The following is a 15,370-nucleotide window of genomic DNA, read 5'->3' on the forward strand; positions in this document are numbered from 1 at the left end:
CTCTGCTGATCTTTCAGCCTAACCTCCCCTTTCCTGTCCATTTCCCTGTAACCCGCCAACCCATTACTAATTTAAAATCTGTCTCCTCCTTTAAATTTACTTCATGTCCTGGCATCCGCCACGCTCTGCAGTAGTGACTTCCACAGATTCATGATATTTTGAGAAGTAATTTCTCCAACTGTTTTAAATCTGGTACTTTAAAGTTTTGTTTAGCAAAGATGTGTAGCTCGGGTTGTAAGTGAGGTTGTTGACTTGCTGACCAAGCTGGCTTGTTTTTGTTCAGATGTTTCATCACCGCGCTAGGTAATGTCAGCAAGGCCTCTGATGCAGCAATGTTCTACTCTGCTTGGAGTTTACACTGTCTGGTCCATTCTGGTGAGTAGTGTCATTTCCGGTCTTGTTCTACATGGTTTTGTGTATGGGATCCAATCCTGTATGTTTGTTGATTGTATTATAGGTGAGAACCATATCTCTCAGAAATCCCTTGCGTGTCTGTTTGGTTTGGGCTGCCATGGTTACCTGGTCCCAGTTAAACTGATGGCCTTCATTGTCTGAGTGTATTGATATTAAGGAAAGTTTGTCTTGGCTTAAGTGGGACACCTATGGGGTCACCCATTTCAGGACTCATTGCAGAGGCAGCCATGCAAAGATTAGAACATACTACCCTCCCCTGCATTCAACTTAAACTGTGGATCTGGTAAGTGAACGACACATTTGTCACTTTTGAATGCACCAAACTAGAAGAGATACCACCTCATCAACAACATATTCATCAGGATTAAACTCACAAGAGGAGAAGAATAAAACAACAATCAGCTTCTGTTTCTGGATATCAGAGTTGATTATATGACCAACAGGGAGTTCCAAATATCAGTAACAGGAAAGCAACCCACACTGACCAAACCCTTAATTTCTACAGCAACCACCCCAATGTCCACAAACAAAGAACAAACAACTGTATTCGGACACTATATAAATGGCCCACTACTCACTGCAGTACACCAGAACGAGACAGGAAAGAGGAGGAACACCTATACAAAATCTTTTCTGTGAATGGATATCCCCGCAACTTCATCTGCAGGTGTCTACTAAATAGACAACAAGAGGACGTTATGCCCTAACACACTGGCCACGCTGCCGTACATGAAGAGCATATCAGAATTGATGAGACTCCTAAGATCACTAGGAATTATGGTAGCTCACAAGCCCACAGCCACTCTATGACAAACACTCACAAGGATTATAGAGTCCATTCCCACAACATGCTGAACCAAAGTAGTTTACAAAATAACATGCAACGACTGTCACAAGCGTTACATCAGACAGGAAGGAAACCACCCATCAGAATATACAAATATCAGCTAGCAGCAAAACGACACAAACTTTCCTTAGTATCAGTACTCTCAGACACTGAAGGCCATCAGTTTAACTGGGACAGCACAACCATAGCTGCCCAAGCCAAACATAGACACACACAGGAATTCCTAGAGGCATGGTTCTTCACCTGTAATGCAATCAACAAACATCTAGAATTGGACCCCATAAACAAATCCATACAGAATAAAACTGGAAATGACGACAGTACTCACCATAATGGATTGGACTGTATAAATTCCAAGCAGAGTAGAACAACATCGCTTCGTCGGAGGCATTACTGATGTTAGCTAGCATGGTGACGAAACGTGTGAACAAAAACGAGCCAGCTTGGCGATCAAGTCAGCAACCTTAAATCTAAGATAACGAGGTGTAGAGGTGGATGAACACAGCAGGACGAGCAGGAAAGCTGACGTTTCAGGCCTAGCCCCTCCTTCAGAAATTCCTGATGAAGGGTCTAGGCCCGAGACGTCAGCTTTCCTGCTCTTCTGATGTTGCTCAGCCTGCTGTGTTCATCCAGCTCTACACCTCGTTATCTCAGATTCTCCACCATCTGCAGTTCCTAAAGCTCTTCCCCTCCACCCACTGCATCCCAAAACCAGTCCAACCTGTCTCTGCCTCCCTAACCTGTTCTTCTTCTTCACCCATCCCTTCCTCCCACCCCAAGCCGCACCTCTATCTCCTACCTACTAACCTCATCCCACCTCCTTGACCTGTCCGTCTTCCCTGGACTGACGTATCCCCTCCCTACCTCCCCACCTATACTCTCCTCTCCACCTGTCTTCTCTCCATCTTCGGTCCGCCTCCCCCTCTCTCCCTATTTACTCCAGAACCCTCACCCCATCCGCCTCTCTGATGAAGGGTCTAGGCCCGAAATGTCAGCTTTTGTGCTCCTGAGATGCTGCTTGGCCTGCTGTGTTCATCCAGCCTCACATTTTATTATCTTTAAATCTCTCATACGTTTTATCCTAAAACTGTGACTTGTCATTGTAAGTGACCACCCCCTAAAAAGAAAAGGAAATGTCCTCTCTGCATCTATTTTGTCAAACCCCTTTTGCATCTTATCTACCTCTGTTTGAATGTCTTCTCATTCTCCTAAACTCCAGAGGGTATGCACTTAAACTGCCCATATCTTTTCATAAGACAACCTCACCTCTGGAATCAATTTGTGAATTTACACTGAAGCTTCTCCCCATACACGTGATGAGTTGCCTTTCTGTCCTCTGACCAAGATGGATAACATCGCACTTATCAATGTTAAATTCCTTCTGTCAAATTCACCTGACCCATCCGCATCCACTTGTAAATTTCTCATTTCTTCATTGTAACATGCAGTTTCATCAATTGTAGTATCCTGTGCAGATTTGGCTGTAGTACCTTCTATCCTTGCATCCATGTCATTAATTTCGATCGTAATTAAGTTGGGCCCGAGGACCAAACCCTGTACGACTCCACTAGTTAGTACTTGCCGATCAGAGGAAAAGATCCATACATGGCAACTCTGCATTTTATTAATCAGTCCTGTATCCTAGCCATTAAACTTTCCCCAAACCCAGTGTGGTCTTACCATGTTTATTAACATTGCGTGGTGCCTTATCAAATGCCTTCCAGAATTTCAGATATAATACCTTTTGTGGGATTTCCATGCTGGTTACAATTTTGAAGGACTGCAGCAAATTAGTCAAACACTGTTTATCCATTGTAGGTCCACGCTAACTCGAATGTATTTTGTTTCGACTTTCCACATGTCCTGTTATTACTACTTTAAGTGAATGGATTTTCCAACAGCATGTGAAACTAACTGGTCTGGAGTTGCAATATTTCATTGTGATTCTATTATGCTAATTTGTAAGTAAGGGAAGGAAACTTCCATTAAAATGGGCAAGAGAATGCAATATGGATAAACATGCAGCAAGTCAACAATAAATTCACCTAAACTACCTTTAGAGCTTCTTTCATTTTAGTATACTTTCAGTTCCACTTGAATAAATATTGTCATTCCCCACGCCCCATTGTGCTCACTGCAACAGTGATTCTTTTCTCAAGTAATTTTATCCAAAAAAGGCTGTATCTGCATTCTATTTGCAACCATTTATTTAATGATCCTAATTATTTCGATTTTGTTCAATGCAGAAATTTCCTTGAATCAATTCATACTTCAAAATTAATTTCACACCAAAGATATTCTACTCAGGAATGTTCTATAGTTGCACAGTATTGCTAGTTTAACTTTTATGTCCTGATAAATATTCAGGAAAATGTAATGCCAATTTAAAGTTGGCTTCTGTGAAAAGTCTAATTCATTGCATGTTTTGGTTCAAGTCACATTTTTCAGGAACGTAACTATGATGTTAAGTGAAGAATTTCTGTCTTCAGCTTATAAAGTGAGCGAAAGAATAGTCTATTTAACCTCTTTCTAATTTACCTTGCAGTAGTTCACGCCGCAGAGACAGTTATGACCGATATGACAGATATGATGATCGAGAGTATTACAGTAGGTCCTACAGGTATGCAGACAGACAAAACAACTTGTTGTTTGGACATGTATTTTCAAGTGGTACACGTTAAATGATGCCAAATTCAATTACACCTCTTACAAAATTTAACTTTTAGAAATTTGTGAAGTCTTAAGATGGTATAAGTGCACTAGTTTCATATTTTACTGTTAAAATTATTAATCTAAACAAGATGAAAGTGGACATGAAGTGATGAGTAGAATGTATATTGTGTACAGTTCTATTTTTTTCTGAAAGTATCCAGCAGATATCTTTAAAAATTCCCAATTTGAATTGATTCTCCCAGGTAGTTTTGGGAATGAGAAACCCCAATAATGATGAACAGGCCTCTTCTGTACTGTAAGACTGTGTACATTTTTATTGCATTGGGTGAACAAGTGTTCCCACCAGATGCAACAGCTAAAATAAGCAGTTGGGAGTTTAATGAAAAAAACCAATAAGTGGCCGTAGGTACATAGAATGTAGAACGATACAGCGCAGAACAGGCCGTTTGGCCCTCAATGTTGCGCCGACCTGTGAACTAATCTAAGCCCCTCTCCCTACACTATCCCATCATCAAATATATGCTTATCCAAGGACTGTTTAAATGCCCCTAATGTGGCTGAGTTAACTACATCAGCAGGCAGAGCATTCCATGCCCTTACCACTCTGAGTAACGAACCTGCTTCTGACATCTGTCTTAAATCTATCACCCCTCAATTTGTTGCTTTGCCCCCTCGTACAAGCTTACGTCATCATCCTAGGAAAAAGACTCTCATAGTCCACCCTATCTAATCCTCTGATCATCTTGTATGCCTCTATCAAGTCCCCTCTTAGCCTTCTCTCCAATGAGAACAGACCCAAGTCCCTCATCCTTTCTTCATAAGACCTTCACTCCAGACCAGGCAACACCCTGGTAAATCTCCTCTGCACCTTTTCCAACGCTTCCACATCCTTCCTGTAATGGGGTGACCAGAACTGTACACAGTATTCCAAGTGAGGCCGCACTAGCGTTTTGTACAGTTGCAGCATGACATCACAGTTCTGGAACTCGATCCCCCTACCAATAAAACCTAACACACCATATGCCTTCTTAACAGCACTTTCAACCTGGCTGGCAACTTTCAGGGATCTATGGACATGGACACCAAGATCCTTCTGCACGTCCACACTACCAAGAATCTTTCCATTGACCCAGTATTCTGCCTTCCTATTATTCTTCCCAAAGTGAATCACCTCACATTTATCCACATTGAACTCCATTTGCCACCTTTCATAGAACATAGAACATTACAGCACAGTACAGGCCCTTCGGCCCTCGATGTTGTGCCGACCTGTCCTACCGATCTCAAGCCCATCTAACCTACACTATTCCATGTACGTCCATATGCTTATCCAATGACGACTTAAATGTACCTAAAGTTGGCGAATCTACTACCGTTGCAGGCAAAGCGTTCCATTCCCTTACTACTCTCTGGGTAAAGAAACCACCTCTGACATCTGTCCTGTATCTTTCACTCCTCAATTTAAAGCTATGCCCCCTCGTGCTGGCCGTCCCATCCTAGGAAAATGGCTCTCCCTATCCACCCTATCTAACCCTCTGATTATTTTATATGTTTCAATTAAGTCACCTCTCAACCACCTTCTCTCTAATGAAAACAGCTTCAAGTCCCTCGGCTTTTCCTCGTAAGACCTTCCCTCCATACCAGGCAACATCCTAGTAAATCTCCTCTGCACCCTTTCCAAAGCTTCCACGTCCTTCTGATAATGCGGTGACCAGAACTGTACACAAATTCCAAGTGCGGCCGCGCCAGAATTTTGTACAGCTGTAGCATAACCTCTTGGTTCCGGAACTCGATCCCTCTATTAATAAAAGCTAAAATGTATGCCTTAACAGCCCTGTCAACCTGGGTGGCAACTTTCAAGGATCTGTATACATGGACACCGATCAGCCCAGGATTTCACCCCAATTCTGCAGTTTATCCAAGTCTCCCTGCAACGTGCAACATTCTTCCACATTGTCCTCCACTCCACCGACTTTAGTATCATCTACAAACTTACTAACCCATCCATCTATGCCTGCGTCCATGTCATTTATAAAAATGACTAACAGCAGTGGCCCCAAAACAGATCCTTGAGGCACACCACTAGTAACCGGACTCCAGGCTGAATATTTTCCCTCAACCACCACTCGTTGGCTTCTTACAGAAAGCCAGTTTCTAATCCACTCTGCTAAATCTCCCTCAATCCCATGTCTCTGAATTTTCTCCAATAGCCTACCATGTGGAACCTTATCAAAGGCTTTACTGAAGTCCATGTACACCACGTCAACTGCCCTACCCTCATCCACATGCTTGGTCACCTTCTCAGAAAAAGCTCAGAGGTTTGTGAGACATGACCTGCCCTTGACGAATCCATGCTGACTATCTCCAATCAAATTGTTGCTTGCTAAATGATTATAAATCCTATCTCTTGTAATCCTTTCCAAAACTTTTCCTACAATAGACATAAGGCTAACAAAAATAGTTACTATCTTTCGTAGATGAAAACATGGAAATCCCTTTGGACACCATAAACATCAGCTATTCTGTTATTGAGAATGGTTACATTTTTAAGTCCAGACACCAACAGGTTAGGCTATATTCTCAGATGCAAGTTTCCTTGTGCTCTCTTTATTGAGTACTCCCTTGTCTTGTTCCTGCTTCACCTCACGGTTATCAGGATCAAATTCTATCTGATGAACCTAAGATGACCACCTTCACTGTTAACTACCCAGATAATTATCTTCGTCTGCAATCTTACTTATCCTACCCTGACATTCTCACCTATATCATACACACACACATCTCAAACAATAAGGAACCCAGCACTGAATTCTGTGGTGTGCCACTGGATGCTTGCCTCCAGTGTCTCAAACAGCCTTCTCCTTCCAATAAACCAGTTTGGGACCTGACTTGCCAAGTTACCCTGGATCCAGTGTTTTTTACCTTTCTTATCAGTCTCCCTTTGTTGGAGACCTTGTCAAAGGCTTTGCTGAAATCCATGTAAACCTTCATTGAGTACACTTCCCTTTTCTGTTTATCTTCTCTCAGTAAGTTAATGAGATGCAGCCTATCTTATGAGAATGTTTGTTTTGTTCATGTTAACGTGATCAATGGCGATCATAGCTGAAAATAATTTAACTCAAGCAGTTCAAGTGGAGAGGTGTAGTAATGCCACTTTGTGCAGAGTAGCCTTTGAATATGTTTAAATCTTTGTTTGATTAACCCTTCTCTGCAAAAGTAATTGCATAATTTAATGCAGTGGCCAGCAAATATTCCGGCTGAAAGTTGATAACTGTTTTTTGTGCTATCTGTTGTGACAGGGCAAGCTTAATCTGTTCTTGTTTACTTAGTTGATGTTTGCCTGGCCAACAAAACATTTCCTGAGTATAATAAATAAAACCAAGCAAAGAGGATATTTTATATTTGGCAAGACTGTCAGAGTATTGGTTGGTGGAAGCTCTGGAAGAAAAGAGGTTATGTAGTTCACCCCAATTGTAAGAACAATTTGAGGTCCTTGTACGCAGTGTGTAGCATTGTTTGCAGTATATTTTTAATTGCAGTTATTCATTTGTGTTATCTAATGGGTTATTTATTATCTTATAGCCAGCATTTAATACAGTCAGACATTTGAATTGTGCCTTTCTCCAACTTCTGTTTAGGCCCTGTTCGTGAATGTGCTAACAGTTGTTTTTATGGCTGATAGCATTAAATACAAGGAAGCTTCTGAAAATGATATTCCCTTTTAAGTTGATTTTTGTTTTAATTCTAAATGCTAACCCAGGTGACGTGCACCATGCATTAATTTTCCTGTGAATGGTGGACTGCTTCCCATCTATATAGACAGATTGGTTTGCTACATACTACTAGTCACTAGTTTCATAGACATTTAAAACATGTTTACATATTTATATTTATACAGTTTACAGCAGGGGCAACTAAACTGCTTCCTGCGTCATTTGAATGGCACTTAACTCTACTGCTGTGCTTGTATGTAGTCCTCCATTGTGTTTGTGATAATGTATGCTTCATGACATTTGACTCAGTTGGAATGCCGTAGCCCATGACCCACCCTCGAGTAATGCGCAAATAGAACTAATTTTGGTTTTATTGCAGTTACACTGTTTTCCCAACCAACCACCATATTTCATCACCATCCATTTTGGGTCTTCTTCACTTGCCTTCTCTGGTAGCGTATCTAATCAGATTTTTTTAAATGTTTCAGAAGACGTTCTCCATCTCCATATTATAGCAGGGGTGGCTATCGTTCTCGCTCAAGGTCACGTTCGTACTCTCCACGTAAGTACAATGTTTACTAATCAGTAGTTATTGTTATGAAAGATTGTGACATAATGATATGACCACATAATGGACGCACCGAGTTTTCAATTTAGAATGGAAAAGAGGGAAGAGATATTTGGCAGGAATCTGGTCAAGGGTCCTTGATTAGAAACAAACTACAGACGCTGGAATCCAAGGTAGACAAACAGGAGGCTGAAAAGACACAGAAAGCCAGGCAGCATCTGGAGAAGAAGTCAATGTTTCGGGTATTACTCTTGTTCGGGACTGGATGTGGGGATCGGGGAAGCTGCAGGTAAAGAGGGAGGGTAGCAGAATGGTGGTGATAGGTGGAAAAAGGTAGTAAGTATGAACAGCCAAGTCATACCTACTACCTTTTATCCACCTATCACCATTGTTCCGCTACCCGCTCCCATCTGCAATTCCCTCTACACCCACTTCCAGTCCTAAAGAAGGTCAAAACCCGAAACATTGACTTCTTCTCCAGATGCTGCCTAGCTAGCTGTGTCTTTTCAGCCTCCTGGTTTGTTTACCTCCGTCAAGGTTCCTTCTTTGCTTTTCCTTTGGGTTCAAATGGCCTGGCATCAGATCGTGCCTTGAGAAGGGGGCATAAACAAATATAACCAGTTTACTTTGTTTTGACTTTTTTCTCTCCAGTATCAGCATATTTATGGTTAATGGTTGAATTAAATGGAGCTAAATTTTTTGTGCAACATCAGGTGCCCATCTGCATGTGTTTCATTCTGTGTTTTTCTTCTATAAATAAAAGTAAATTTACTGAAACCATTCATCCACTTAATTTTACAGCACACGTGAAGTTGTGTAAAACACTTGTATAATTTCACTGATCTCCAAATAAGTTGTTCAAGAATTGATAAAACAATGGCCATAAACGTTTCATTTGACCATCATTGGATGCATCTGCCATGTGGGTCACTCAAGGAAATCCACTAAATCCACTCATTGACCCTTGGCGCCTCAGTTTTGATTTGCCTGTAGGTCTGTTTGTCTTGTTTGAGTTTTTAGGGCCCAGACAATTGATGGCAGTATTGTCACCAAGCCGAAGTAGAAGTCTGCATAGCAACTCAAGATTTTGTAAATTGTTAGGATCGTAGCTTCATGTGTGACTTCTTGGGTTTCAAATGAACTTGATTGCTGAAAGAAGCTTTGGTCTTCATGTTGCACTGATCTCAGAATTTTAAGGTTGAGTAACAACTTCTTGTCTCTTTCAGGTCGCTACTGAAGATCCAACACGTCAAAATTGCAATCTTCAGGCCAGCTGACCTATTGCTGAAGATTTCTTTTATATAAAACAAATTTTTTAAGTCATGTTTGTGTAAAGATTTTTTTCTTTCAAAAGTGTTTAGTGAAAAGCTTAATATGTTCCGGTTGTATTGGGTGGTTATCAATAAAGTGACCATATTTGCATCCTTGAGTTAAGCCAACATAAATTTTATTTTCCGGTCTTGAGCAGCTTTGACTGTAGATAGGAAAGGTGAATGACCATGTAGCTGCTATTGTTTCATTTAATAAGATGTATATTCTTTGAAGTTTGGTGATGGGAGCTAATATTGGACTTTTGTAGGACTTAGTGTGCAGGTTCCATATCTGTGCTCATAGTATTATTGATTCCTATATTCTCAATTCAGTCCCATGAATTCAGTGAAGGGCTTTCATTTTTCCTACAATATGGAGTAAATTAAAATCCTAAACTTACAGGTGATAATATGGTACTTTAAAGAATTACACATTATTGAATAAAATGTGCAGAAATAGTACTATATTTCTGACTGGAGGAATTTTAACAAATTCCACATGGAAAGGGATATTCCAATTTCAGTCACAAAAATATTGGAGAAATGCAGTGCTTAAGCCTGGCCTTAAACTCTCACAACTAATTGTGATTAGCTGAATTTGGTTAACTACTGATTTTTTTTTTTATTTTAGTTCCTTTTTAGATTAAGTTATTTGATCTTCATGGGACTATTTTTGTATTCTCAGTAATATTCCTTTGTGTCCATAGATCTTCTGGGTTCATGTCGTGAAGAGGCTGTTCTGTTAAATGAAGATTTTGTACCAGTGCAAAACCTGTGGCACTGAGTAGAAGTGTGCGTGAAATGCTTTTAAATATCTGATGCAAAATTAACATTAAATTTCAGCAGAAACACTCACCTTCTTTGTTTCATCTTTCTCTTTAATGTACTCTGTTGTCTTACTCTTATTAGTTCAACTTTCCCTTTACAAGCCTTGCAAGAGTTATTATTTTTAACTTTGAATATAAAGTAGTATGACAGTTGGGACAAGTGTAATCAAATGCAAAAGTGGTCTTAAATTGTTGCTATCAGTTAAATCTTCTGGTTACTTTATTTTTTACTGCTAGGTATGAAAATTTCAAATGTGCAGAGTTTGTGCCACTGAATATCAGATTCGACTTGCCTAATTAAGATTTTGCTTTTGTCAACTCAGGCAGTGAGTAATTGAGAACTTGAACTAGGTTGTCCTTTCCTTTTTAACATCTGCAGCCAGCAATGAATGGGATGCTAGATAGGTGCAAACTCACACTCTGCTATTGTCTTGCACTGTTTCTTGTATGCTTTGTTGCCTCCTGATTGAATTTGTTATAGGTGAGAACTGATCCCTCTATAGAGGCAATTGCTTCCAAAAGAAGAGCATCTTTAAAATACTTTGTGGTTGTGGTATGGTTATTCCCTATAATTATGTTTCTGCCAAATTCATGTAAAGTATTGTCTAGTTTTCTTACCTGTAACTTTAATGAAGTTTATGGGTGATATGACTATCTCTGTCTCTGCAGTACAATCGGAATGTGTGTATCACAGCTGTACTGGGAGGAATTACTGCTTGTTGTTTTACTGTTTGACATCGTCACAAGGGCAACACTTCAAACATTTTTATTAAAGTATTTCAAACCCAGTACTCGAACATGCATTTTTTTATTCTCTCCACTTAAGCATCAGAATGTTATGCATTGTGTTTTCTTCAATTGAGCTTGACTGAACAATTTCCTGCTCCCTGAGCTGCTATCAAATACGTTCCTCTCTGCAATCATTGGTTTTGGAGTTCTGTTATCTTAATGTTGCAAAAATACTTGGGAGAAGTTGCAAAGAGTGCTGAAATAGTCTGAATTCAGCCAAATGAATGTAATGGTAGTAAATTCTGGTTTAATTCTGTATTTGAACAACTGCTTCCATGGGATAGAATTCCAGACAATAAAAATAATGTACTGTCAACATTCATGCAGCATCTGTAGAGAGGAGGGTATTTAAGTTACTGACCCTCCATCTGTTGTGAAATGTAAAGAATGTAAGAGGTTTTGAGTTAATGATTGGGGTAGGAGCAGGAAAAATGTCATCTGATAGGGTGGGGCAGTAAGTTGGCAGGGCAGGGGGAGAGCTTAAATGACAAATGCTACTGCTAATCGGCAAAGTAAAGAAACAAAAGATGTGTGCAGATTAGATGTGAATGGATGGATAGCAGCCATCCAAATCTAAAGTAATTAGTTAACATAAATGAGAGAAACCAAACCAACAAAAATTGGAGATAGTAGGAACTGCCGATGCTGGAGAATCTGAGAGAACACAGTAGGCTGAGCAGGAAAGCTTGACGTTTCGGGTTAGAACATAGAACATAGAACATAGAACAGTACAGCACAGAACAGGCCCTTCAGCCCACAATGTTGTGCCGACCATTGATCCTCATGGATGCACCCTCAAATTTCTGTGACCATATGCATGTCCAGCAGTCTCTTAAATGACCCCAATGACCTTGCTTCCACAACTGCTGCTGGCAACGCATTCCATGCTCTCACAACTCTCTGCGTAAAGAACCTGCCTCTGACATCCCCTCTATACTTTCCACCAACCAGCTTAAAACTATGACCCCTCGTGCTAGCCATTTCTGCCCTGGGAAATAGTCTCTGGCTATCGACTCTATCTATGCCTCTCATTATCTTGTATACCTCAATTAGGTCCCCTCTCCTCCTCCTTTTCTCCAATGAAAAGAGACCGAGCTCAGTCAACCTCTCTTCATAAGATAAGCCCTCCAGTCCAGGCAGCATCCTGGTAAACCTCCTCTGAACCCTCTCCAAAGCATCCACATCTTTCCTATAATAGGGCGCCCAGAACTGGACGCAGTATTCCAAGTGCGGTCTAACCAAAGTTTTATAGAGCTGCAACAAGATCTCACGACTCTTAAACTCAATCCCCCTGTTAATGAAAGCCAAAACACCATATGCTTTCTTAACAACCCTGTCCACTTGGGTGGCCATTTTAAGGGATCTATGTATCTGCACACCAAGATCCCTCTGTTCCTCCACGCTGCCAAGAATTCAGAAAAGAAGAAGGGTCCTGACCCGAAACGTCAAGCCTTCTGCTCATCTGATGCTGCTGGGCCTGCTGTGTTCATCCAGCTTTACACTGTGTCATCTCAACAAAATGTGGAGGCTGTTTTTGTCAAAAAGTTTTGAAACTCATGTTTGAGGTCCAGGAGTTTGGAAAGATGAGCTTTTCCTCAAACTTGTGTGGAGCTCCATCAGAATGCAGTAGCAAGCCAACAACATATCCAACAGTGTCAGGTGAATAGTTTAGACTACTACTAGTTTTGCTGCGAAGTATGAAGGAATTGATCCAGGAAGAAAATCTAGGAATGGAGACTTGCTACCTAGAAAAGGTAATGTGGGATTTCATTGAAGCCTGTATTGGCTACTGGAAAGAGGTCAATACAAGATTGGTCACATTCAAAAGGGGACGAATTGGAAGTGGAGAATTAGAAAGAAAACCATTAGATTTTCTGAGTGGAAGTTGAGGTACCAAACAGATGGAACTTTGGAGAATCTAATGGTTTGACCCTGCCCATTCTTTGTGTCAAATTGAAATCAGCCATGGAGGGCATGGAAATTGAGGTTAAGAAGCAGCTTCTGCTTGTTTGGAGAGTCAATAATGGGCATAATTTTGAAATGAAGGGCAAGAGGTTTATAGGGAATTTAAGGAAATTTTCTTTTGCTCAGCGGATGGTGGAAATCTGAAATGCATTGCTTGAGTGGTAGTTTGAGTTGGGAAATCTTTTAGAAAGTTTTCGGATGAGCACTTGAAGTGTCAACATTCAAAGCTGTGGGCCCTGCATTGGAAAGTGGGATTGGTGAAGATAGGTCTCCACAGACTTGTTGGGCTCAAGGGCCTTTTCTATATGGCAGGTTGTGAAAGATTTATTTGTGGATAGGTTTCCTTGTCCATTTTTTTTTAAAAGCTGTTTAACTAATCAGCCTGTTCAGAGATGTCATTACGCACCCAAGACTCTGTCCCATGCTAAGGACATGACCACATCTGTTGTGTAAGCAGGCTAATGTTTACTGGATTACAAGTTTAATGGGAGATGACATGATTGGTACATAAGCAAACAAACTGATCTGTGAACCAGAGTAATGAATATCACTTTATCCAACTGGAATTCCTCTTGTGCACTCCAGCCTCCTTTTGAGATGGAAAAGCTGTGATTATGCTTTGACTTCTTCGACTGAAAATGCCTTTGTCTATTGTACCTACCAATGATATGTTTAGGGCAGTTGTTAGATGTTTTAATTCTGACCAATACAGATGACATGATTTTGTACAAATTGCCATGAAAGTCTTTGTTGTGTTTCCTTGAAATCACAGGTTGCACTTGCAGTCCACAGTGTGATACAAGTTGCTGAAGTCAATAAGTAACCTTGCAAGTCAATACATTCATCTAGTCAGGTAGGAGTTGGTTAATGGAATGTCCCAATGGAGTCAATAAATTGAATCCCCATAGTGTGGAAACAGGCCCCTTCGCCCAACAAGCCAGACCCATTCCCACTTCCCCACCCTTTTGCCTGTAACCCTGCATTTCCCATGGCTAACACATCTACAAATCCTGAACACTATGGGCAATTTAGCATGGCCAATCCACCTAGCCTGCGCATTTTGACTGGAGGACAAAACTAGAGCACCCGGAGCAAACTCATGCAGACGTGGGGTAGAATGTGCAGTTTCTACGCACAGTCACCTGAGAGTGCAATTGGACCCAGGTCCCTGACACTGAGAGGCAGCAGTGCTAACCATTGAGTCACCGTGCCATGTCAATTTTCTTTTATAAGACTGAACTAAGTGGAAGCATTTGACAGCACAAGGGGTTGTGGTGGTGAGGTGCTTGGAGCCCTGTCTTGGCTAAGTCAAGAGCATGGGAATAGGAGCATCTGGGAGCCTAAACTACTGTTCAATCCAAAAATTGTGGCTGATCTGCCAACTACAGCTGGTACTTTGCAGAATTAATTTATCAGCAGTTTTTCACCTTAGCTTCATATACTTAAAGAAAGATCCATGATGGTCAAGAATTTTTAAGAATCTGAACCCATGAGAGCCATTTCTGCCAAGTCCTGTTGTACAATCACTGTCAAAATAATATCACTGCCTACGCTGTCACAAGTCTTCAAAATTTTCTATTTTTGAAGACTCTAGGCCCAATTTTCTTTTCATGGGACAAAGCTGTCTGCAGTACATCCTGTGTGATCATGTCGTTCCTTATTGTGGCAGGGTTGGCAGTAATCTATCATCTCACTGCAGCCCTGTGCTTGTTGCAAGACATTGTATTAAAGCAAAATTTTGTCAACGTTTAAGATGTGAAAAAAAGACTAAATAATGCATTAAAGCAGCAGAGCTAACATTTGAGTCCATTATGACTCCTCACTTTTTTATTCCTTATTCTTGCACTCCCATACTCCTTGCGGTAAAGGTCACTTGCTCTATTTACATAATAACTTTGGTTTCCTTATACAAACTCTCTCTGAAGAAAACTTTGGTTTCCTTATACAAACTCTCTGAAGAAAAGAACATTTTTTTTTGAAGTTTCACACCTTTCAGGCTATGAGGGGCAGGAAATAGTTTTGCACTAAAACACGATCTCGCATCATTGTTACTGCAAATTGATAATCCCAGGTAGCCTTTCGTTTTGTTACAAGCTGGAAGTACGTTTGGTTACCAAGCCATAGCTGTGATAATTTTTCAGTTGAAATACAATTGTTTACTTATGATTTTTGTTGTAACTAGTCTGTTATGCTCTTACTGGGATTTTTTTTATTGAGCTTTCTTTCATTCATCGTAAATCTTAAGGGAGTGATCAGCTACATGT

At 40.6% G+C, this 15,370-nt stretch overlaps 1 protein-coding gene across 10 annotated transcripts in view; it reads left to right on the forward strand.

Annotated features, from left to right (window-relative positions):
* Positions 1-11,140, forward strand: part of tra2b (transformer 2 beta homolog) — a 40,165-nt gene extending 29,025 nt beyond the window's left edge. For 9 of the 10 annotated variants that reach the window (XM_048534008.2, XM_048534010.2, XM_048534011.2 and 6 more), the window contains 3 exons: positions 3,807-3,881; positions 8,136-8,209; positions 9,442-11,140. In XM_048534008.2, coding sequence (XP_048389965.2) covers positions 3,807-3,881; positions 8,136-8,209; positions 9,442-9,452 — 160 coding nt within the window. In that variant the 3' untranslated portion in view covers positions 9,453-11,140. The remainder of the gene's footprint in view (positions 1-3,806; positions 3,882-8,135; positions 8,210-9,441) is intronic. The other variant, XM_048534009.2, reaches the window with a different exon arrangement.
* Positions 11,141-15,370: the final 4,230 nt, after the last annotated feature.

Source organism: Stegostoma tigrinum, chromosome 7 (assembly GCF_030684315.1).
Source record: "Stegostoma tigrinum isolate sSteTig4 chromosome 7, sSteTig4.hap1, whole genome shotgun sequence".
NCBI lineage: Eukaryota > Metazoa > Chordata > Chondrichthyes > Orectolobiformes > Stegostomatidae > Stegostoma > Stegostoma tigrinum.